This window comes from Notamacropus eugenii, chromosome 7 (genome assembly GCF_028372415.1).
Source record: "Notamacropus eugenii isolate mMacEug1 chromosome 7, mMacEug1.pri_v2, whole genome shotgun sequence".
Lineage (NCBI taxonomy): Eukaryota > Metazoa > Chordata > Mammalia > Diprotodontia > Macropodidae > Notamacropus > Notamacropus eugenii.
The window spans coordinates 31,593,357-31,616,998 of record NC_092878.1 but is presented as its reverse complement, the minus strand read 5'-3'; the positions used below and the strand labels follow the sequence as shown (position 1 = coordinate 31,616,998).

General features: G+C 38.4%; 1 protein-coding gene and 1 long non-coding RNA gene across 14 annotated transcripts in view; one reads left to right on the top strand and one right to left on the bottom strand.

Moving 5' to 3' along the window:
* Positions 1-2,181: 2,181 nt before the first annotated feature.
* LOC140513776 (TP53-binding protein 1-like) overlaps positions 2,182-23,642 on the top strand; it is a 115,773-nt gene continuing 94,312 nt past the window's right edge. For 5 of the 13 annotated variants that reach the window (XR_011970347.1, XM_072623773.1, XM_072623772.1 and 2 more), the window contains exons 1-9: positions 2,184-2,619; positions 7,729-7,799; positions 9,768-9,864; positions 10,401-10,654; positions 11,401-11,558; positions 11,920-12,066; positions 16,964-17,038; positions 21,365-21,494; positions 22,164-22,272. Coding sequence is in view for 10 of the 13 variants with exons in the window: in XM_072623773.1 (XP_072479874.1) it covers positions 2,506-2,619; positions 7,729-7,799; positions 9,768-9,864; positions 10,401-10,654; positions 11,401-11,558; positions 11,920-12,066; positions 16,964-17,038; positions 21,365-21,494; positions 22,164-22,272 (1,155 nt within the window). In the remaining 3 variants the exon portion in view is untranslated. Of the gene's footprint in view, positions 2,620-4,532; positions 4,568-7,563; positions 9,865-10,400; positions 10,655-11,400; positions 11,559-11,919; positions 12,067-16,963; positions 17,039-21,364; positions 21,495-22,163; positions 22,273-23,642 lie in introns of those variants that run through there. The other 8 variants (XR_011970348.1, XR_011970349.1, XM_072623776.1 and 5 more) reach the window with 5 other exon arrangements.
* Positions 4,227-23,642, bottom strand: part of LOC140513853 (uncharacterized) — a 33,828-nt gene continuing 14,412 nt past the window's right edge. The window contains exons 3-4 of the long non-coding RNA XR_011970395.1: positions 20,263-22,650; positions 4,227-5,368 (exon numbers count right to left, since the gene is read on the bottom strand). This is a non-coding gene — a long non-coding RNA (uncharacterized lncRNA). The remainder of the gene's footprint in view (positions 5,369-20,262; positions 22,651-23,642) is intronic.

Genomic DNA, 23,642 nt, shown 5'->3' with positions numbered 1-23,642 from the left:
TTCAAATCAGGTGGTTTTCCTACAATATTAGACCAGATATTAATCAACACCGCCAACTCTTGGGGCAGGCAGAGTTAGAGTTGGGCTACCTCCATAAGCTAACAGGAGCCTAAGTAAATTCTGCCTAGTGGTGCTTAGAGAAATGGTGTGTTGAGCAGAGACCTCCCATACTGCCAGCATATCTTCCCGTAGAGCTGCAAAAAGATAAGTAGCTCTTAGGCTAGTTTAAGAGGTTTGAGTACATAATCCCCAGTTTCTTTGGGTGCCTCCACTCGAGCAGACCTCTCTCAGAGATAAGATAAGTCGTATCTCTCTGGTCACAAATTTTTAAATCCCCAATTTCTTCCAGCTCCTTTCCTTCCCCAAAGTGCTTTGCACAAGACTGATCCCTGGAGAAAAGTCTAATGGGCACTGCCTTTATGTTTCCTTCCAGGCTTCGTTTGGGATATTAAAATCTCTCCTTTGAAAAGGGCTTTAGAGGCTTTTAGATTGCTTACTAGCTCTGGGCAAGTCACTTAACCTCATGGACCTCAGTTTCCACCTCTGTCAAATAAGTAAGAAGGAAATGGCAAATCCCTCCAGTATCTTTGCCAAAACCCCCAGAGAGGGGTCATGAAGGGTTGGACACGCCTGACAACCTGTCCTGAGAGCGCTGCAAGGCGGGACTTTGGACCAGCACGCTGCGTGGGGCTGCAGGATTGTGGGGAGCAGCATCCCTGCGGATCACCTCTGGGTATTTGTGATAAGCCTCTAGTGGCCCCCAAGTCTGTCTCCCCACACCTTCTAATACAAGCCTAAGCTTGGAGCCTTCCCTTGTCTTTGGAGACCACACCGAACCCCGCTTTACAGGGGAGAAGCTGGGGCTCAAAGGGGTTGCATGGCACGCGCATGATCAGGCACCCCCTCATGGCACCTCCAGCCTCCCCCCTGCCCCCCCCCCGACCATGGAGGGGCCTTAAGGGCGGTGTAGCGCTCAAGGCTGCAGGAGCCCGGTCCAAACCTCGGCGTCCTGCCCGGGACGGGAGCACGTGGGTGGAGTCCCCGCCCTGCGCCTAGCCCTTAATTAATGGTCTGAGTTGCACGGCCCTGACCATGGTCCACCAGGGATCTCCGCCCTTACAGGGAGCTCACGCGCAGTACCTGTCGGACTAGCCGTAGGACCGGGCTCTACCTTTCTCCCCCCACCCCTCCCCCCTTTCGGTTCTGCTGACGGCGTTACCGCCGAATCAGGCTATTGTTAGGCCCCCGCGGAGGGGTTCTGATTGTGAATGGCGCGGCCCAATCAGAGAGCGGGTCGAACGTTGGCGCTGCCGTTTGAGCCGCTGCGTTCGGCCCGAAGCTGAGTTCTCGGCTGGGGTGCGGAGGCGGAGCGGGAGCTGAGTGCTTGGCTAGGCGGCGGAGGCGGAGTGGGAGGCGGGAGACCGCGGCTTTGGGATTTGGATTGTGGGGGCGACCGGTCTGCCGGAGTGGGCAGCCCGGGATGGGGTAACAGCCCGGCTGACGGAGGGCGCTGCCTGAGCGTGCGAGACCGGTCCGGAGGGGAGCTCGAGGAGTCCGCGGCGGAGCCAGGGCCCAGGGCCCGCCGGGCCTCCGGCGTCTGGGGCGACGTTAGCCTAGGGCCTGACCGGCGACGAGCGGGGGGCCGCAAGAGCCCGCAGACCCGAGGGACCGGAAATAGAGACTGGGAGTCTAGGGGAAAGGTCTTCTGGGGTGAAGGCCTGGGACTGGTTGGTGGGCAGTGACCGGGAGGAGCGTGGACGAGTCTGTGGGGAGTGACTGGAGAGGAGCGTGGACAAGTCTGTGGGGAGTGACTGGAGAGGAGCGTGGACAAGTCGGTGGGGAGTGACTGGAGAGGAGCGTGGACAAGTTGGTGGGGAGTGACTGGGGAGGAGCGTGGACGAGTGACCGGGAAGGAGCGTGGACGAGTCGGTGGGGAGTGACTGGAGAGGAGCGTGGACAAGTTGGTGGGGAGTGACTGGGGAGGAGCGTGGACGAGTGACCGGGAAGGAGCGTGGACGAGTCGGTGGGGAGTGACCGGAGAGGAGCGTGGACAAGTTGGTGGGGAGTGACTGGGGAGGAGCGTGGACAAGTCGGTGGGGAGTGACTGGAGAGGAGCGTGGACAAGTTGGTGGGGAGTGACTGGGGAGGAGCGTGGACGAGTGATCGGGAAGGAGCGTGGACGAGTCGGTGGGGAGTGACCGGAGAGGAGCGTGGAAGGGTCCGTGGGGAGTGACTTAGAGAAGGGTCAGTGGCGGGGGAAGGAGCGGGGTGTGGACAAACAGACCTGAGGGCTTGGAATTGAGGGTAGGAGACACGGAAGTGGCAGGAGCAGGCCCGAGCCCCAGCGGGGCTCGTGGAAGTGGACGAGAGGGAGTTGAAGCGAAGGTGGTGACACCGAGGGTTTGTAGCAAGTGGAAGAGGTGGTGGCTAGAGAAGGTCAATGGGTGGAAAGGGATCAGGACGAGGAGGAGGGGAGTGGCGGAGAGGTGCGAGACACCCGCAGAAATGAGGCACCGGAGGCTGGTGAGGCTGACCCTGCTGCAGCATCTCGAGGCCGCCTATGGCTTAAAGATCCAGAGCGCTCGCGGCCGGCAGGAGTCTCGGGCGATAACTTTTAGGGTAAGACCAGGGGGAAGAGGGCTGAGGGAGGACATCCGAAGGCTAGTAAGAGTCACTGTGAACCAAACTGGTGAAAGTGGAGCATTAATTTTGTCCAGAAAAGAGGACAGGATGATAGCTAACGTATCTCTAGAGCTACCTATGTGCCAGGGGAAAGAAACTGAGAGGTTAAGTGGTTAAGCGGTCAAGTGACTTGTCTGGGATCACACAGATCTTCTGACTCCAGACCTCGCTCTTTGTTCACACACCCATTTAGCTGCATGTTTAAAACTAGAAAGAAACTTAGAAACTATCTCCTCTAACTCACGGTTTTACAGAGGAGGAAACAGGCCCAGAGAGAGCTTCAGTAATTTGCCCAGAATCACGCAACTATTCTACAAAATAGATTCTGAACCTAGGTTTTTCTGACTGTTTGCTAGTCCATGCCGCTTCTCGATTTTACACATGATAAGCCATATGGTGAAGATGTCAAGATTTACTGTTGGTTATAACTAATGTTTCTATAGTACCTTAAGGTTTCAGATTACTCCATGTACTTGATTTTATCTGAACCTTACAACAACCCCTTGAAGTGTGTGTGTATCTTTCTCTGTATATATACATGTGTGCGTGTGTGTATACACACACACTACATGTTATTATTATTCCTGTTTTTCAATCTGAAGTTCATAGAGGTTAAGTGAGTATTTGTGATTATTTTCTGAGGCTTTTGTGGGCTATCAGGAAGGGTGGTTCATTTAAAAAGAATGGTGTTTTCTGAATGGTTCAGTGGAAATGGTTAAGTACTGAAGAGGAGTTCTGGTTAAATACTAGTGTGTGTGTGTGTGTGTGTGTGTGTGTGTGTGTGTGTGTGTGTGTGTGTGTGTGTGTGTGTACTTAGATTAATTAATACAGCTTCTTTTATGTGGTCCTGTTGTGTATATTTGTTACAGCTGGTTTTTGAGTGCATAATAGTTAATTGAATCTGATTATGCCCAAACCTAATTTTTGCTATTGTCAGCTTTATGTCATAAAACATTTTTTAACTAGGTAGTTAAATTGACACTTTTTTGTTTCTACTGATTATTTACCAATATGATAGTCTCTTCAGTTGTTTCAGTCTCTACCCAAGATTTTATACCTATGAGATAGTAATTTCAAAGATTTCAAGAAATTGAAGGAAAAGATTTAGAAATGTGATGTGAGCCATGTAATATTTTTGAGATAGCATTATGTTCTACAGATGCATAAAGAAGACTAAAATGATTGACAGATGGAGAAGGTCTTTGCAAGACATAGCCCTTGATTTTTTTTCCACTCATAAAATCAAGGAATTCATTTCATAATTTAAAAAAATCGTGTATCAAGCATCTATATACTATGTTTTAGGTGCTGAACAATACTTAAGATCTTGTCGGTAGAGTAGAAACTGACTAGTGGACACATTGTATTGGACAAACAGCCATGCAGAATATTACTCAAATATGAGAATGAACAGTCATATTATATTATATAAAGTAAGTATGAATGTCTTTAAGAGATAAGTGTAAATCAGAGTAAGTAGCCGCTGGAATTGTTTCAGAATGTAATGTGAGGTGAGATAGCTAAGAACAATATTAAAGTTGTACTTCTATTTGCAATAACATTTTATACTGGTTCACACTTAAGAGTTTCTAATACAAAAACTTGTGAATTGCACTTTATACAAATACATAGACTAATATATAAAAACTAATATTTGTGTTCTAAAAATCAACTTATTTGTCAGTATACTGATTTTTCCGTCTTCCCCTCATTTTTTAAAATATTCTATTGAAGGCATTGATTTAATCTGTTTAGTGTAAAGAGCACTAGGCTCCTTGCCACATTCAACTATCATTGCTATGCACCTCCCGTATCTGTACCTTAGCCCTAATCTTTCTCTTCAATTCTAGCCCTGAATCATAATCTGCCTTTCAGACATTTCCAGGTGAGTGTCCCATAGGCATCTTAAGTTCAACATCTCCAAAATAGTACTCACCCACCCCTCTCTGAAGTTTCTTTTGAGAGCAGTTCTGTCCTAACCGTTCTGGTTTGTGAACTTGAAATCGGCTGTAACGCTTCATTTCCCCTCAACCCCTATACCCAGTCACTTGTTGATTCCCCCTACAAAACATCTTTCTAATCCTTCAATCTATAACCCTAGTTCAAGTTGACCTGTTAACTTCTCCCCTGGACTATTATAGTAGCTTCCTAATTGTTGTGTAGGTCATGGTTTTACCCTCCAGGTTTTATCCATCATCCACTTAAAACAAATGATTGTTAAAGCATGGGTATGACTGTGTGGTTCCTTTTTTCAAAAAGATTGCTATCTTGTTTAGAGTCAAATACTACAACTGCCTTGTTTGGCATTTGAAGTCCTTCAAAAAGTAACAGCCAACCTTTCCAGGTTTATTACATATTACTCTGTTTTTTGCAGTGTGCAGTTAAAGTAAGCCTATTTGACATTTCTTTGCTTCCATAACTTTACAGAAGCTATCCTTCATACCTAAAATACTTTTTCCCACACTTCTGCCTCTTGAAACCCTTAGTTTGTTTCAAAGTTTAGCTGAAGTGTAACCTACCCTTTTCTAGTTTCCCATCCTCCAGTTAGTGCTTCTTCTCAATTGTATTGTATATATTTACTTACGTGTATCTATGTCTTTTCCCTCTACTTCTCCTCACCTCCATGAAAAGTAATTTCTCTGAGCAGGGACTGTTTCATCTTTGTTACTGTATCTTTCTCTGGAGCCTAGAACATAGAAAGTGTTTAATAGATGTTTGTTGCATGAAAGAATTTCTCTCAGTGACCTCATCAGTTCCTAGGGTTTTATTATCTTTCATTCAAGATGATTAAGAGCCATTGTTAAAAAGCTGTCCTTGAAGCCTGGGATTAAAATGTTGCCTTTGACTTTTTGTGTGATTTCCTGGCAAGTCATTTAACTATTCATTGTTCTAGGCATTTAAACACTACTATTTGCAGAAAAGTTGCCAGTCTCTATTGGTAGAATAAGTGCCCTCATTTGGGAGTTATCTACACCAGTGAAGTCACCAGTCATATCCCTAATCCTAAACCTATGTAGATGACTTGTAGGTCTGTATAGCCAGTCCCAGTTTCTCCTCTGAGCTTCTGGCCTGCATCACTGTTTGCCTATGGGATATTTCAAACTTGATATCCAAGATTTATCTCAGTTTCTTGATATTACAAACCTGTCTCAGAGATATCTCAAACTTAACAGGTCCAAAACATCTCATTATATTGCTCTCCAAACTTCCCTATTTTTGCCCCCAAGGCACCACCAGTCTTCTCATATCCCAAGTCTAGTAACTTTCCATTATCCTCTTCATTTTCCCTCACCCTGTATATCTAATCAGTTGGCAGTTGTCTTGTTTCTTTCTGACCCTCCTTAGTTCAAGCCTTCATCACATTTAGATTACTGAATTTGTCTCCTAATTGTACTTCCTGCCTCAAACCATTTCCTATTTCTGTCTTATCTTACATATTGCTGCCAAAGTGATTTTCCATTAGCCCAAATGTGATCTACAAAATAAACTTCATTGGTTCCCTGTTAACTCTCTAGGATAAAATAAACTCCTCTACTTAGCTTTTAAAGCCTTTCACAAGCTGTCTTTCCATCCTCATTGTATGTTACTCATTAAACAACCCCACCCCCAGCCCATACCGACTAGCCTTTTCTGTGTCCCCCATGTACTCAGGTATGTCCTGAATCTTCCTTTGCAGTTGCCATCTCCACATGCCTGTAATTCACTCCATCCTCACCTCTGCTTCATCTCTCTTTTCCTTCAAGATTTAGCTAAAATATCACTATCAACCTTTCCTGATTTTCCATCCTTCCCCCCCAAAATGCTTATTTAGCTATTTTGTATTTATTTATATTCTGTACGTACTTCTCTCCCTCATTAGCACATAAGTTCCTTGAGAGTAGGGGTTATTTTATTTGTATTTTTATCCCTAGTGCCTGGTGTATAGTTACAGCTTAATAAATGCTTATGGATTGATTTTTTAAAAAATACTATAAATGGCTTATCTCCAGTCCTAGTAATGGGATGTCTTCTGCGTTAGTCATTTTCCTAAGTGTCGTACGAGCTTACAGAAAATTTTTATGCTTAATTCTTTCAGTATATATATCTGCACTGTTATTTTTTCCAGGATCTCAGAATTTGATTTCAGATTATTAATAATAGCTCATTGTTACAACATGTAGTTTATAAAACTCCCTCTGAGTTATGTGGAATTATCCTCATTTTACAGGTGAGGTAACGAAAGGGCTGAAATGGCTTATTAGAGGCCACATAACTAATAGAGACATGACTTGATACCCAGGACTACTGAATCTTGGTGCCTTTCACAAGTTATTCTTGTGATAAATAGTCTTCGGAAAAATTGTTAAGAATTAGTTAAGAAATATTTAATAGTTAAGAATAGTTAAGAAATAGTTAAGAAATAGTTAAGAAAAATAGTAAGAAAGAAGATAATTTTATTATAGAAATAGCAACTGTACAAGAAGAGGTTGAATTGGATTTTTTAATGTTTTAATGTTTACTTTCAGTATTTCTTAGTCCTAGTCTCTTGGAACATTTTGTTAGAAAATTTGTAACATTCATCAGCCAAAAAAATTAATCCATCTTACCCTATTATTGGTCAAGGAAGTACACAGATAATTTGATGCAGAGTTAGTATTTGCAGAGCTGTGGAAGGTGATTTCAGAAAAAAATATCCATTTTAATAGATGCAAATTGAGAAGCATTAAACCTATTTGAAGTCCTCTTTAAAAAATAATACAATAATGATACTTTAATGTGTGTTAGTATTTGATCCAAATGTTCTGTAACTCTTTCATTAGCATAATTAATAGATATTATTGGCATAAGGTATTTATTTTAGTATTTGAGACTAGTTCTGTTCTTAAGACTCACTGTTACCAGTCTGTTGCCTTTTAGCTACTATGACTAATTATATCTCAGAATATTAGTAACTAGTTTAATTGTTTTTTTGCTCTTTCCCTGAAATCACAATTTGTCTTCACATTCTGTGCTTATACCTGTAAATTTTTATCTTGATGCTTATAATAAATGACTTTTACATTTTAGGGGAAAATTTTTCGAGCACCTTTTTCTGTACTACCCCAGACATTTGTACCAGAATATGGAAACATTCCAAGGTAAGAAAGGTGTGAAATTAGCCTAGAATTAAGTGGTGAATTGCAAGGTTCAGAAATTAGTAGATATTTCACACTTGGGTCTTTAATTCATGGACTTTATAATTCCACTCTGAAATCTGTATTTGAATGAAAATCCCTGTAATGTAATGATACCCTTAGCACAGTGCCTGACAAATAACAGACTTTCAGTAAACGTTTATTGGATGAATGAATGAGTATATTTGGGAAGAATTGTGGGAGAAGAGTAATTATATGTTATTGAGATGCCCAAGCTTTTGTAAATAGTGATCACACAGTGTTATTCAGATTTGTTATGCGCACATTTCACATTCTAGTAAAAGGATTTCTAAACGCTCACGTATTGGGGAAATGACGACAAAACTCATGTTAATGAACCTGCTTAGATCCTCCGAGTCCTTTACCTAGGAGAGCTGTGTAATCTGTAGAGATAACGTTTATTTGGCATTTAGTTGTTTTCATTCTTTATAACCTCTTTTGGGGTTTTCTTGGCAAAGATACTGGAGTGTTTTGCCATTTCATTCACCCCCTTATTTTACAGATACGGAAACTGAGGCAAGCAGAGTTAAGTGACTTGCTCAGGGTTACATAGCTAGGAAATGTCTGAGGCCAGATTTGACCTCAGGAAGATGAGTCTTCCTGACTCCAGGCCCAGCACTCACTCTATCCACTGGGCCATCTAGCTGTCCCCTTTAACATTGATACTACATGTATTACCTACAGACTTCTATTGAGCATCGTTCTGTCTGCATTATTTTGTTCTACATATTGAATTATTTTTTTAAAAAATCATCTCTGTCTTCCGAAGAGTTGGACAAATGATGTTGGCAGAGAAATAAAGGTCCCACAGACAAGCAAATAAAGAAGTAAATTAAATGAGATATGAATAGAACCTATAAATAAAAATAAACTGATTTTTCAAAAATGGAACTTGTATTTCCTCACATCTATCCCATTTTCACACTTTTCCTGTTTTGATTGAATGCACAACCATTCTTCTCATTTTCTAGTTTTAGAGCCTCAGAGTCAATTCTCCACTATCTTCTCTTTGAAATTCCCTCCTCCCACATCCCTTTAGTCCAGTTAGTTGCCAGGTCTTGTTGATTCAAGTCTCGCTGTTTTATATCCATAATCTAAGCTGCTGCCAATTGATGTTCCTAAAACAGGGGTCTGACTTAAGAAGCTTCAGGAGCTTCCTATGGCCTCTGGGATAAAATACAAAATCCATTTAAAACTTTTCATGATCTGCCTCCCATCTACCTTTCCAGTCTGTTGGCTATTAGTCCTTTTGACGATACATACACTCAGTCTCCTGCCTCCATTCTTTTGCATTAACTATCTCTCAGGTGTATAATACATTCCTTCTTTACCTTTGCCTCTTATAAGCCCTCGCTTCTTCACTATTATATAAGACTTTTCCTGACCTATTTTTCCTCTACCCTAGTTATCATTTGTCTCTTAACACTACTTTATATATACTCATCTGTGTATATGCTGTATATGTTGAAATGGAGGAATTTTTTTTCCTTTTTATCTGTAGTATTAAGGATGCCTTGCATATATGGAAACTTAATGAATGTTGAATTAAATTGAATTAAAAAAGGTTGTTGCATTTTATGGGATGGTAATTACAGAAAGATTTGTTGGGGTATACATGTCTGTGTGTATAGAGGTTATATATATATGTGTGTGTGTGTATGTGTGTGTGTATACACACTTAGATAGTATGGCTCTTGGGTATATAGTAGGCTGTGAAAGTCATGGAATGAGAGCAACGGTCATACTAAAATTAGCACAAGAACAATGAGTAGATTATAGAAATGGGAAATGATTTATAATTCAGAAGTCATGTCAAGGATCTTCACAGCCTATTGATGTACCTTGACAAGTATATTCACTTAGTATGGTTTTTGTAAGATTAAATACATTAATGAGACCTGCCTTTTTCAGTTTTCTCGTTGATGCTTGCACATCTTTGGAACAACATCTTCATGTTAAGGGTCTTTTTAGGGTTTCTGGATCAGCTACCCATATAAAAGCACTGAAGGTAGGCATATTCCTTGACTATTTTTTCTTTCCACAGTTGTCTAGGTTTTTGTTGTTACAGTTCTCAGATATGACATGAATGTGCAAAGGGTCTATTATTTTCTAGCATGTGGACTCCCTCTAACATCACATCCCATATGACTTTAAATAATTACTGTGGAGATGTCTGTGAGCACCTTGCACATAGGTAGTTATTGGGGGGAGGGTTTGAACCCAGGTCTAATGACTCCCAAGCTCAGCATTATGTCCTCTCATCTTTTCGGTATTAATGAATGGTAGAGTTACAGCTGACCAGCTATTATTCCCTTTGTGGAAAGCATTTCTAGCTTACATGAATCCAGTAGTTAAAGAAATTAAGTATTTTTGATTGTTTGCTAGAGCTTCTTGTGTGTTTTGTAATACATGACACCAGAAGCAAATAAATAAAAGAATTAAAGTTTACTAAGAAAAACTCTTTATCTTGAGATGTAAGCAGAGATTTTGATCAAAATGGAGATCTTAAATCAAAGAATACTGATGACTTGAAATTTATTTCAGAGGAAACTGAATCATGGTGAAAGCTGTCTGTCTTCTGCAGATCCACAGGATATCACAGATCTTATTAAGAAATTTTTTAGGGAGTTGCCAGAACCCATCTTTCCAGTTGATTTGCATGAAGCTTTTATCAAAGCTCAACAGTTGGAAACAGAGGAGAGGGATACTGCTACAATGTTGCTCTCTTGTCTTATGACTGACAATATAGTATATGTATTACGGTACTTCTTTAACTTTCTCCGGAATGTTTCTCTCAGGTAAGTAAAGATCAAGTACAAAAAATTTTAGCTATGGGGAACTTTTGGCTAGCCAGTTATAATTTTAAGCAACAGTACATTTATTTTGTTTTCAGCTATTTGGGATGGAAATATTTCTTAAAATTTATTTACATATTTCCTTATCTTCTCAAATGGAGTATATTGAATACAATTTCGTTTTTTCTTTATCATTTTGACTGTCATTATTTGTATACCGTAATACAGTGATCTCCAGGGGCCTGTTTCTGCAAGGCAGTTTACCCTAAAAGGTCTAACCTGTGATGCCATTTGATTTCATATTTCTGTTTTTTTATAATTTTTCTATTTCTTTCCTTGCTATCACCTGTCATTTCTCACTACAGTTTTTGTGCCTGCCTGTAACCACTCCTCTCACCCTTTCTGTTTGGCTACTTCTAATCAGTTATGAACTTTGAAACCAAATGCAATAACCAACTGTCTTACTATTATGTTTTAAATAAGTTAGTACTGATTGAGGATTTTGAGAAGCTTGGCTGTGAATAAAATATTAGTTTTGGATGCATGGATTTTATAAATTAATTTGACTGTTAGAAGCTTTTTTATTTCCTATTTCTTGGTTAAATTCCTGATAAGGTTTAGTATTTGCCTTATACATAGCCAATATTAAGTAAGAGTCCCTACAAATATGCCTGTTAGCTTCTTGAAATTGTTTCTTAGTTCAAATTTTGACTACGTTTAATGGTACCTACTTTTTTTTTTTTTTAAAGAGTCAGTGAGAATAAGATGGATAGTTATAATCTTGCAGCAATGCTTGCTCCAAACCTTTTACATTCATGGAATGAGAAAGTGTCGAAGAATGCAAGGGAAGAAATTCGACTGGAGATTGCGGTGGTAAAGACCCTGATTGATCATGCAGCTGATATTGGTAAGAAAAGGTGAAATGTCTTCAGGGCAGAATGTTTATGGCTTGCCAGCTTCTCCCAACTAACCATTAAAACTCTGAGGCAGAAACAGTGAAAGAGTGCTGGACTAAGTTAGAGGCCTTGGGCTCACAGAGACCTCCAGCTCTTTTGCTTGCTCCATATGTGATCTTGACAGTCATTTAACCCTCGGGATTTCAGTTTTATCATCCGTAAAATGAAGGGGGTGAACCAAATGACTTCTGAAGGTTCCTTCAAGCTCAAGTATATGATTTAGGAACCTGTTCTCTGACAGAAGTTTAGTGTAGAATACCTTTATTTTTAAAACAACACAATAAAAACAACATTGTCAATGTTATCCTTTAGGGCGTGTGCCAGAGTTTATCATGGAAAAGATACCAGTCATGTTGGGTATTGATGGCCCCAGTTCTACTCCATCACTAGACGACTGCGAAGAAGGTGAATATGAGTCTTCTATTGAACATAAGGAAAAGAGAAGACAGGGTGTAGGTGGTGAGTATTATTACTATTTGACCTAAGCATGGAGGTTTATAAGCTTTTATTATTTAAGGTAACTACTCAACAGAAATTTTTTTTACTACCTTCTTTATGTTAAGGGCTGTGGGAGATATAAAGACGCATACCATATTATTACCTCTCTTGGTGTATACAGTCTAGTTGAAGAGATAAAACATAGACTCCTAGAATTACAAAATTTTTTAGGTAAGAGGGGGAGCCTCTTTCAGACTCTTTATTTTACTAATGGGGAGACTATGCTTCATGTAGGTTAAGTGACCTGCCCAAGTTGTAGTGTTTGCTAATGACAAAGAGTCAGAATGTAGGTCTATAGAGTTCCTCTTGCAAAGAGTTAAAAATAGCAATATTAGTAAATGTAAGATTGTTTTTTTTTTTATTAAATTTTTTATTTTTTTAATGTTTAACAATCACTGCCATACAATTGCGATTTTATCCCTCCCCACCCACCCCCCACTACCGCCCTCCCTCCCCACGACTGCATACAATTCTGTATAGATTCTACATATACTTTCCTATTGAGTATATTTTCACTATAGTCATGCTATGTAGTCAGACTAAGATAAATGAAAGAATCCGTATAACAAATCAGAACATGATACACAAACAGATACACATACACAAACATGATCTGCTACATTATGTGAGTGACTTCCATATTTCTCTCTCTGAGTGTGGAAGGCATTTTGCCTTGAGGTCCACCATTGGGATTTTTTTTTTTTTCAGAAGTTTTTGCATTATTACAAAAATCTAAGTCTACCAGAAAAAACTCTCACACACTGTGGTTGTTGCTGTGCATAAAGTTCTCCTGGTTCTGCTCCTTTCACTCAGCATCAGGTCATATAAGTCCTTCCAGGCCTCTCTGAAGTCTTCTTGTTCATCATTTCTTATGGCACAATAGTACTCCATTACATTCATATACCATAATTTATTCAGCCATTCCCCAATTGATGGACATCCCCTTGACTTCCAGTTTTTGGCAACTACATAGAGTGCTGCTATAAATATTTTTGTACATGTGGGACCCTTTCCCATTTTTATGATCTCTTGGGGATATAGTCCTAGTAGCGATATTGCTGGGTCAAAGGGTATGCACATTTTTGTAGCCCTTTGGGCATAGTTCCAAATTGCTCTCCAGAATGGTTGGATGCGCTCACAGCTCCACCAACAATGAATTAGTGTAAATGTAAGATTGTTAAAATGCCCTCGGCTTGAAGAAGAATGAGTTGTTAGGGAGGGCTAATTGGAATTTTATTTGGATAATCAAAAATGCATAATATTTGGCCTGGATGAGGAAATTCAGGTGTGGAAGGGCGTGGTACATGTGGGAGACAGTAAGTAGACTAACTTTGTTTAAATGAAGACTTAAATGGAGAAAGGGAAGAAATCAGAAAAGAAGACTGAGGACGGTCACGGAGAATCGTTGAACGCTAACTCAGGCGATTAAGTTTTATCATGTAAGCAGTGGCCACCAAGTGGAAGATTTGGTCAGAGTATTGATGTCCTGGAAATGATATTTTGGATGAGTCTTTAACAGTACACAGCATTATTTTTAGGCCAGAAAGACTGGAAGGGAATTGAGGAAGGTTTTTGCAATAATCCAGGTGTGAATAGTCAAGGCCTGGCCTAAATTGGTAGCATTGTAAAAAGGAAGGAATAGATGAAAAAGGTGCAAAGAGTCAATAGGACTGCAGGCCATTGTAATACAATTTTTAATAAAGTCAAATATATTTTAGGACTCACATAACTTAAAGTTAGAAGGGACCCTAAAAATCATGTAGTTCAATTTCCTTTACAGGCAAACAGTTTTTTAGGATTTAGGGGGATGTTGACAAAATCTTTTGTTTTTTTGCATTCGGTAGATTATATTTTTGTAGATTAAACTCAGACAAGACCAAAATAAAGCAGATGTAGACCTCCAGAGAAATTCTAGCCACACAGATGCATGTCATTCCAAAGCAGCTTCTTTGTATTTTTAAAGATAGCAGAAGGATGATGTACATCAAAAGGCCAGAGCTAGAGGTCAAGCCTAAAAGCTAGATAATTTATGCGATTGGTGCCTGACACTTAATAAATGTTTTTTGACCGCTGTACAGAAAGAGCAGATAAGCTACAGATATAAGCCTTGGGGTACACAGAAAGGAAAGTAGTGTCATCAAGTGGACTGGATCATTTTGTGTCTGCCTCCTTTCCATGGGATTCCCTTATACCTTTCGCTAGGTAGAACAAGAGGAACTCTCCATTGTTTTCAGGACCAGACTCTTAAGATTGCTTTTACGTATGAATTATATGTTTCTATGTAAATTTATTTTCTCCTGTCATCAGCTTCACTGCAATGGTCTGTGGTCCTATTGCGTAGTTTTTTAAATTATCTTTTGTGTCTGGGTTTTTTTTTTTTCTTCAAAGTTGCTCCTGGGGCTGAGAAAAGGCGGAGTGACAGATACATCCTGCTTGGGTTACTGGGAGGAAAGAGGAAGAGTGCCAGGTCTTTTTAGTTTTTTGTGCCCCATCTGTGCTCTATGTCAAATACTTACATATTTACACGCAGTCATCGTGCCAGTTCAAACTTTCTTTCCTGTTAGTTTCTATCCCAGTACATCCTGAATGTTCATCATTCTAGCTTGAACAGTCACTTTCATAGATCTTCCCTTCAGTTTCCTCCTGAAGGTTTGAGGAAGAAGCTTAAATCCTCTACATTCTAAGTTTCATGCCAGGTCTGTTCACACATATTATGTTGGGGTGAAGGCCCTTCGAAGGGCAGGGTAGTTTGTATCAACTGTCATCAAGACCAAATTTCCCTTCATATAGTTCACCTAGCCTAACAGTGCCACCTCTCTAAGATGTTGTTTCAGCAGAGGCTGCCCTTTTATATTTTGTTCCAGTTGAGTATTTTTAGTTATCTTGTTAATTAGATCAGAAGCTTTGAAATATTGTTTTCAAGAGACTGACATTCTTCCTCCTATTCCTAGCTAACTGGTTAACTTCAAACATCCCAGAACCGAATCTCTGTAGTAACATTTAGGTTATCCAACGTTTAGGTTATCTAGTATGTGTCCCTGCTCTACTTATTAGCTACATAATATTCATATTTTAAATAAAACCCTGAATCAGCGAGTTAATATTGGCAAAAAGTATGACACAAATCTTGCTCTTTCGGTGGTTAAGTGGATTGTATTGTTTCTCTCTAGATAGTATTGATAATAAGATATAAATGCTGCCTTGGTTATCTATTATTAGCATGTCAGTATTGGTACTGGAAAGACAGCAGTGCCTGGAACTGTGTGCCTGGCAGATAATGCTTGTCAAGAAGAAATGGTGAAACTGCTTAACCTAGGGATGGAGGTTTTAGAAGTATGAAAATGGCTTTAGTGTGTAGGTTTGATTATTGTGTTCAATTTGACCTAGAGTATAGGTTTGATTATTGTATTAAATTTGACACTGTGAATATAGGACTTTTAGAGCTGGAAGACATCTTGGAGAAATATAGAGATAATTTGGTTTGCCCCCCTTTTTAATATGCAAGGAAACTGAGACCCAAGGTCACAAAGATAGCAAAAGTAGCATACCCAGACTTGAATCTGGGTCTTCTCAATGTAAATAGCTTTATTTTACATTGCCACCTGCTTGTATGCAATTTATATTTGAGCTGTCTATACACTGTTAAAATAGTCTTTGTGCTTTAAACCATCAGTTTGTATATGTGTATATTGAAGAAGGACATTATACTGAACAGTTTCTTGAAGCTACCAGGTTTCCCCCCGAAGCCCAGATTGTGAAACTGTGCTCTTTAAAGCCACTGAAGTAAAGTATTAAGACTGAACTCAAATAGGGGTTATGAATAATAAACACCCCCTTCCCCTCATATTTCTTGCATGATGGTAGCAGAAAATTACTTAATGGTAGAAATGGTTGGGAGGAGAGCCTTGTGTTTGGTTACTATAGTCTTGTCTGTTTCGTTTTAGATAAGTTGTGTTTGGTAAAAATATTGTTCTACATCTTCCTTGGAGTTGACTTTTGTTTTTTTTTACCATGTTCTGCAATCTTTTAGCAATAAGATATTTCATGTCGTTAGGCTAGCTTCTTGGTAAGAAATGCTGCAATACTCTGGAATGATTCCATTTTGTAGTCCTAAAGGCTTTATGGGTGCCTGTTACATCAGCTTGTCTCTACTCTGGTTTAAGCAGAATGAGGATTCTTTTTACTCGTGCTTGTTAGAGTGGAATTTGTCCCGCATCATCAGAATGGCTGTTTCTTTAGCATTGTACAATTGTTTAAGGGGTGAATTATTTGGAAATGAATTCAGAAAAATTTACAATTACTTTTCATCATCAATATGTACTAATTATTTTAAACAAATTTTAAAATATGTTACTTAACTCACATCGGGTTGTGAGGTAAACATTTGAAAACTTTAAAATGCTACATAAATGTGAATTAGTGATATTCGACATAAGGCCCGTATAATACATTGTTTCACTTTCAAACTCCAAAATTACTTTTCAGAAAATTCACAACTTAGTCACCAATTTCATTTACTCATTAAAACCTTTTGCTTTTTAATTAGCATTTTCCCAGAGGTAAGAATACCTTCCAATTTTTTTTCTGCTGAGAAACATTTAGAAGTATAGTGTTGACTGTATTTGAATTGAAATATCCTCTCGAGAGATGCGAACTACTTAATTAAAATTATCTTTTGAAAGGTGCAAAATTTCTTTGTATTTCATTATTACTGGGCATCAATTCCACCTGTGACTATTTTTCTTATAATGACCTAATGAAAATGTATCTGCTGGTACAATTTTTTTTTAGCACATCATAAATATTAAATGTGTATTAACAGAGCAAGACATGATTGCTTCTGTGTCTTGCATTTCAGATTTTGTTAGTGGAGTACCGAATAAGCTTAAATGTAACAGAACACCCTCCACTACACCTCAGCAAGACAAAGCTGGTAAGTATCATACATGACTGTACTAGATGGAAGCTTTTGCAGTCTGTCTTTAACTTTGTTCTCTGACAAGATTTATTTGTGTTTAGTCAAAATTTGGCTTTTTAACAGTAAGGAAAAAATGTCAACATAATGCCAAATAAAGTAGAACTTTTGAGTGGGGATGCTGCATAGTGGAGTTTTTTAACCTTTTTTGTTTCATGGACCCTGTTGGCCATCTGATGAAATCTATCTATATCTATATAGATAGATACATTGTACTCCTTGAAATATTTTTTAAGTATGTAAAATTAAATAAATGGTATTACAGAGGAAACCAGCAATATTGAAATAAAGATGTAATTTTTTTCCCATCTAAGTTCATGAACCCCTGAAACGTATCCAAGAATTTCTTGTGAGCATGGATTCCAGGTTGAGCCCCTCATATAGGGGGTTCCCTAGTGATATTGGTCATATTGTACTAGAAATTCTGAGATTAGAAAATTAAGCATTTTGTTCATAGGCTAATCTGCTGAAATGATTTTCTGTCTCTTTATAACTAAGTACTGCTAAACATGTAACAAAACTCAAGTGGGTTATTAACTTTTTTTTATTAATAGGTTATTCTATACCAGGGAGTTGAGTCAGTTTATATTTCAATTCTTGTGTAATTTTGTGTGAAATTGTTCATTATAATAGTTTGTCCATATTTTGTTATAAGTTCAAGTTCAAACTAATTTTTCAATGAATTTTTGGTTCAAATCTCTGAGTGCAAGCTCTCTTATGACTGCCTTACTCCACTAGTTGGTTGGTTTTTAGGTTACTGTTTGCTAGCACTAAGATTCTTGCAGTTATTTGTAACTTTCTTTACTTTCATCTGAACTACTGCATAGCCTGAATTTACTTTGTAATGTTTCTTTGACCTTTAGTCTTTATCTGCTTAAAAGGTGAATATATTTTTTTTTCCAGCGAGCTTTAAATAATAGGATTTTTAGATTCTCTGTTAAAGTATAAAACATTTTTGTTAAATAATTTTCCTGATCCCACTCCACTGTCAATCCAGTATGTATTTGTGTGTATATATTATTTTCCCACAGTAGAATGTGAGTTCTTGAGGACAAGGGACTAATCATTTCAGTTGTGTCTGACTTTTCTCTGACTCCATTTGGAGTTTTCTTGGCAGAGATACTGGAGTGGTTTGCCATTTCCTTCTCCAACTCCTTTTACGGATGAGGAACTGAGATCAACAAAGTTAAGTCACTGAATAAGGTGTGTGTGAAGTCTAGATTTGATCTCGTGAAGTTGAGTCTTCCTGATCTCAAGCTCAATGCAATATCCACTGTGCCATCTAGCTTCTATATGGTAGTCACTTCATATTTATTAAATTGAATTGAATTTTCCTAACAATTAGTGCTCTCCAAAAATAGAATGGATTGTTTTAGGAAGTAGTGAATTTCTTCCCTTCCCTTCCCCCGCAACTAGAGGGCTTTAATGTCTGGGTTACCACCTTTCAAGGATGTTATAGAGGACATTTCTTGTTCAGATACAGATAAGATGAGATGATTAGATGGCTCCTGAGGTCTTTTCCAACTGGGACTCTAGGAAAAGTAAAATTTTATTGAAAACTCACATTTTAGTATTCTGTGATGATGCTTTACTTTTTCTTTCTTTGAGTACTGGAAGCTAGGAGTGAAGTTGAAGGCATTAGGAGTAAATGCTTTGTGATTGGGTCCCTAGTGTTATGTTCAACTTTGCACTTCTCTCAAGCTCTGTAGTTTCCAACCCAGATGTCAGGAGATCTCAAACTCCTGCTCATGGAGAATGTGCCCTGATTAACCTTTATAAATTTTTTTCTGACTGGATTTATGAGTTGGGAACTTGTTTTTAAGACCTTTTTTCAAATGGACAACAAGAGCAAGAGTTTACAATATTCCTGGACCCCAAATTTTCCTGGAAACCATATGGTAGAGTAGAGAAACACACTGAATGTCAAGACTTCTGGATTGTAGTTCCAGCTCAGCTACTTACAGTAGTGCGCATGATCCTGGGTGAGTGATTCAGCTCCTCTGGATGTCAGTTTCTGCACTTATGAAATAAGGAGACTGAACGATGAGCTCTAGAGATGCCTTCTTGCTATAAAGATCTACAGTTTTACTCACACAGAGACATACTAATGATGGTGGGTGTTAAGCATCATAATATCTTCTAGAAGTCTCATTCTGCTTAAAATAGACACATCTGATGAATTATTGCCTTGCTGACATTTTCATCTTTCAGATGGTAGAGTGAACTGGCAGGGAAACTGGAGGTTAGGATTTAATTCTTGCCAATAGAAATATAGTATAATGAATAGAGAGCTAATCTTGGAAATTGGGTTTATGTCCCATCTCTGACATATACTGGCTATGTGACCATGGGCATATCATTTAATCTGTCACGGTTGGAAGTCAGTAATAGCAAACTCAAATAGGAATAGGGGGTTACTAATCTATTCTAAGGATTCCTGTGTTGCATGTTGACGTAATTTTAAAATGTAATGCTTTCTATTTTTATTATATTTTTATTTACTGTATTAAATATTTCCCAATTACATTTTTATCTAGTTCTGGCTACAGGGGGCCACACATTTGATATCTGTGCTCTAAGCCACTCTTTAAGTTGCAGAGAACGTGCTGGCTTGTATTAATAGGGATAATTACCTCACCAGAGAGTTCCCTATACAAATGAAATCACAGTTATAGCCCCTAACCCTCACAAGGAAAAACTGGTGAGTAGTATTGAAGTGACCAAAAAAACTGAGAAAACTAATTGTGACTACATCATCTTAGAACGTACAAGGGATAGAAGGTGGAGCTGTGATTTCAGTGACTGCACCTGTGATTTTAATGGTATTGGGGACTTTCAGGTGAGCAAACTCCCTCTACCAATGTATGGTTATAGAGAACTGCCCAGAGCACTGAGAAGTAGAAGACTTGCTCAGGGTCACATAGCCATTCTGTAGTAGTCCACCATTACACAACCACTGTATAGCAAGGGAAAGAACCCTGGCCATAGTAATTTATCCTGAAATTGAGTAAACTAATTTTAGTAAGTCAGTTGTTGATTTTAGGTCAACTGTTCTTTAAATTAACTATTGATTTTAAATTCAACAAAAAAAGAGGTTTTTTTTTTACCTATCTGGGTTTATATCCATTGCCATCAAAGGGGCCCCTGTAATTGCCTTATGACCAATTGTCAGTCTCCCTTACCATTTTTTTGCCTCTTTCCAGTCTTCTTACACTTTATATCCCACCGTGTATTCTTCAGTTCAATGACACTATCTTCCCAAAGACAGAAATTTGAAAGTCTCTACCTTCAGGGCACTTAAAATTTACCTAGGAAGATAAGCAAGTAAACAAATAAATATGAGATAACTTGGTGAGGGAGAGAAAACACTACCAGGAGGAATAGAGATTTTTAAGGACAGAGATAAAGAAGGGAGTACATTGCAGTCAAAGGCATGGAGGCAGGAAGTGGGTTATCAAATTCAGAGGACAGCAGGTACGACAGTGTGGAATAGACTACATGAAAGAGAATATTAGGAACTATCTATAAAAGTAGTCTGTATCTAGACTGTGAAAAGCTTTAAAAACCAAGCTGAGAAATTTTATGTTTTTTTATCTAAAGGTACCACGGCTTCTTAAGGAGGTGACCTGATAAACATATTGTTACAGGAAGAATATTTTGGAGGCTATGTGGAGGATGAATTGGAGGGGGGAAACTTAAGCTAGGAGTTTAATTAGGCTGTTATTATAGTTCAAGCAAGAGTGAGGAAGGTCTGAACTAGGGTGGTATGTATGTGAGTAGAGAGGAGAAGGGCCCAGAGACTTGGAGAATATATGTGGTTAGGAGTGGGACAGGGGTGATGATTCAGCAAAGGAAACTGAAAATGATACTGAGACAGGTAAGAAGAGAACCTGGAGAGTGAATTGAAATCAAAGGAATAGAAAAACACTGGAAGATCCAAGTGGTTATTAGCATAATGTTTAATTAGCTGAGGGTAATTATCATGAATTGGGGAAACAGAAGGAATGTGATATTCTCCCCTGGGGATATCAAGTCAGAGTTTATATATAGGAACTGTTTTGTATGTTATTAACAGAAGTTAAAATCGAATTAAACATTTTCTTGATCCTCCTAAAGTATAACATTAATAAAAATAGTGTTTTATGTAAAAGGAAAATGAAGGAAGGTTATTAAGCTAAAATTTAAAAAAAAATTTTGGAATTCAAAAGTCTCTTAAAAAACAATATTATTGATGTTTTGTGCTTTAAAACAAATCAGTTAATATATGTTATGCTACTTTTGTAGTTCAGTTTGAAGCAAGTCCTGGTGCATCTTCCCAGAGTTCAGTCTCCCCCATAGCCATCAGTGGAAGTCGTTGGTTCAGTACAGGTGTTCAGAGGCGAAGTACAAGGATTGCAAGCGAAAAAGTGTGCAGGTGAGTTGCTTCAGTCACTGATAACTAATGAAACTTAGTTTAAATGATTTGGATAGTTTGCTTTGTTATTTATTGTTTCTGCAAACTGATACAATTTTAATAATAAAACATTTTTGAAAATTTCCCTGTCAGTATACTCTTATTAGTCAAGAACATTTTCCTTTTTTCCCTCTATCAAAGAAAGATTCTCAATCTAAAAACCACTTCTGCTTGATTAAAATCTTGTCTCTTTTGCCCTACAGTATATCATCTTAATGTTTTACTTGTGATTTGAAAATCTATTTGATCCAAGTTCAAAGGACTATAATAGTTCTTGTCAGAAGCATGACAATTAGGTACACAAATAAAGTTTTCATATTCCCACTACTTATAAAATCTTAGATCTAGAATAGACTTAGAAATCATCTGATATAAATCCTAATGTTATAAATGTTGAGGAAACTGTCATCAAGTTGTGATTTGCCAAAGGTCCCACATAGCTAGTTAGGACTCCTCCATCAAGAGTGTCTGATATTTTTATTCTTTTAGGAGATGAGCACTAAAACTTATTGTGGATTTTTATGTTAAGTTTTGCCTCGCAGAAAAAATATTGTTGGCAACATATACAGCTTAAATTGTCGTTATCAAAAATTGCATTTTTTTTCTTCCCTCTTATGAAAAAATTCCTAGGGTGGAGTCAGGGAAGGCAGATTGCTTCTCGCCTAAGAGAAGTCCTAAAGAAAAGGTCCGAAGATCCCTTCCTCTCAAGTTTAGTGTGAAGAAAAGTAGCAGAGATGTAGTAAGTATCTTTCATTCCTTCACTGTATTTTCATTCATCATTTCAGACTTGTAATTTTAATAATTTATCAAAAAATACCAAATCAGCCACAAGTTTTACTAAGTGCTGCTAAAAAGTCCATATTTTTGGTAATCCACAAGTAATATTTGCTCTGAGTAGTTTATTTCTAACTGTCATATTTTATATGTACCAAACTTTGACAACTATGAAGAACTTACACTTTGATTTGTATTTTTTGTTTTTCATTTTCCAATATACCTCGAACCTTCTTTCTTGGGAATTGTCCCGAATAACAGAAAAAGAAAGAAAATAATTCGGCAAAACAAACCTGCTCCTCAGTCCGGTCTGACGTTGTCCCATGTGTATCGTCCTCCGTATCTGAAAATGAGGGAGGGAGGTGCATCCTCATGTCTCTTCCTTGATCATTATCATTTCCCTGCATTCCGTTTTCCTTGCCTTGTTTTTTTGTTTTTATACATTTACATTTTTTGTCATTATGTGCACTGTATTCTTTGTTCTGACTGCTTCATTTTGCATCATTTCATAGAAGAGCACGTATTTCTCTGTCTCTTCAATTAGTCAATTCTTATGGTACAGCAATATTCCGTTATATTCATGTATCACTGTTTGCTTCTCTACTTCCCACGGATGGGGTATCTATCTACTTTGCTTCCAGTTCTTTGCTGTTACCGAAAGTGCTGTTATCAATACATGGCTATAAATGGGACCTTTTTTGTCTCTGACCTGCTTGGTGTATACGTCTGCCAGTGAGATCTTGTTTCCAAAATGATTGGACTAACTGAGCTTTAGGAGCAGTGTAGCGGTGTGCCTGTTTTTTTTAATTTCAAATGTTCTTTTTTTATTATGAACTTAAATATGAATATTTCAACATACAAAGAACAAAATTTCTGTTGCAAGTCGTTTGAGGGCTTTTTTAAGAAAATGTTAAACTTAACAGAATTGCTTTGTTCCTTTCTGAACTTCTTCTGATTTTGATCTTTTGTGTATTTTTAAATGTTTCGTTGACCCTTTCTTTGATGTGTGAGTGTGTGTCTGTGTGTCTGTATTAGCACCATCCCTCTCCAAAAATCTTTCTTTCAAAAATAGAAGCCCTGGCCCTGCCTTGCGTAATGGAACTAAAGGAATCACCATTTGGCCATGTGTGAAAGCACGTGGCTCCTTCTGCACCTCTCTGCTATTCAGACACCATCATTTTTTTTAGCTATTCCTTGTTCCACTTACTTGCTACCAAAAAAAAGTGCTTAGAAATATTTTGTGTACTTTCCTGCTATCTTTGATATGCTTATCTTTCCACAACTTCTCCAATTTTGACTTCCCATTTTTTGTTATCTGCCGATTTTCTAGGCATG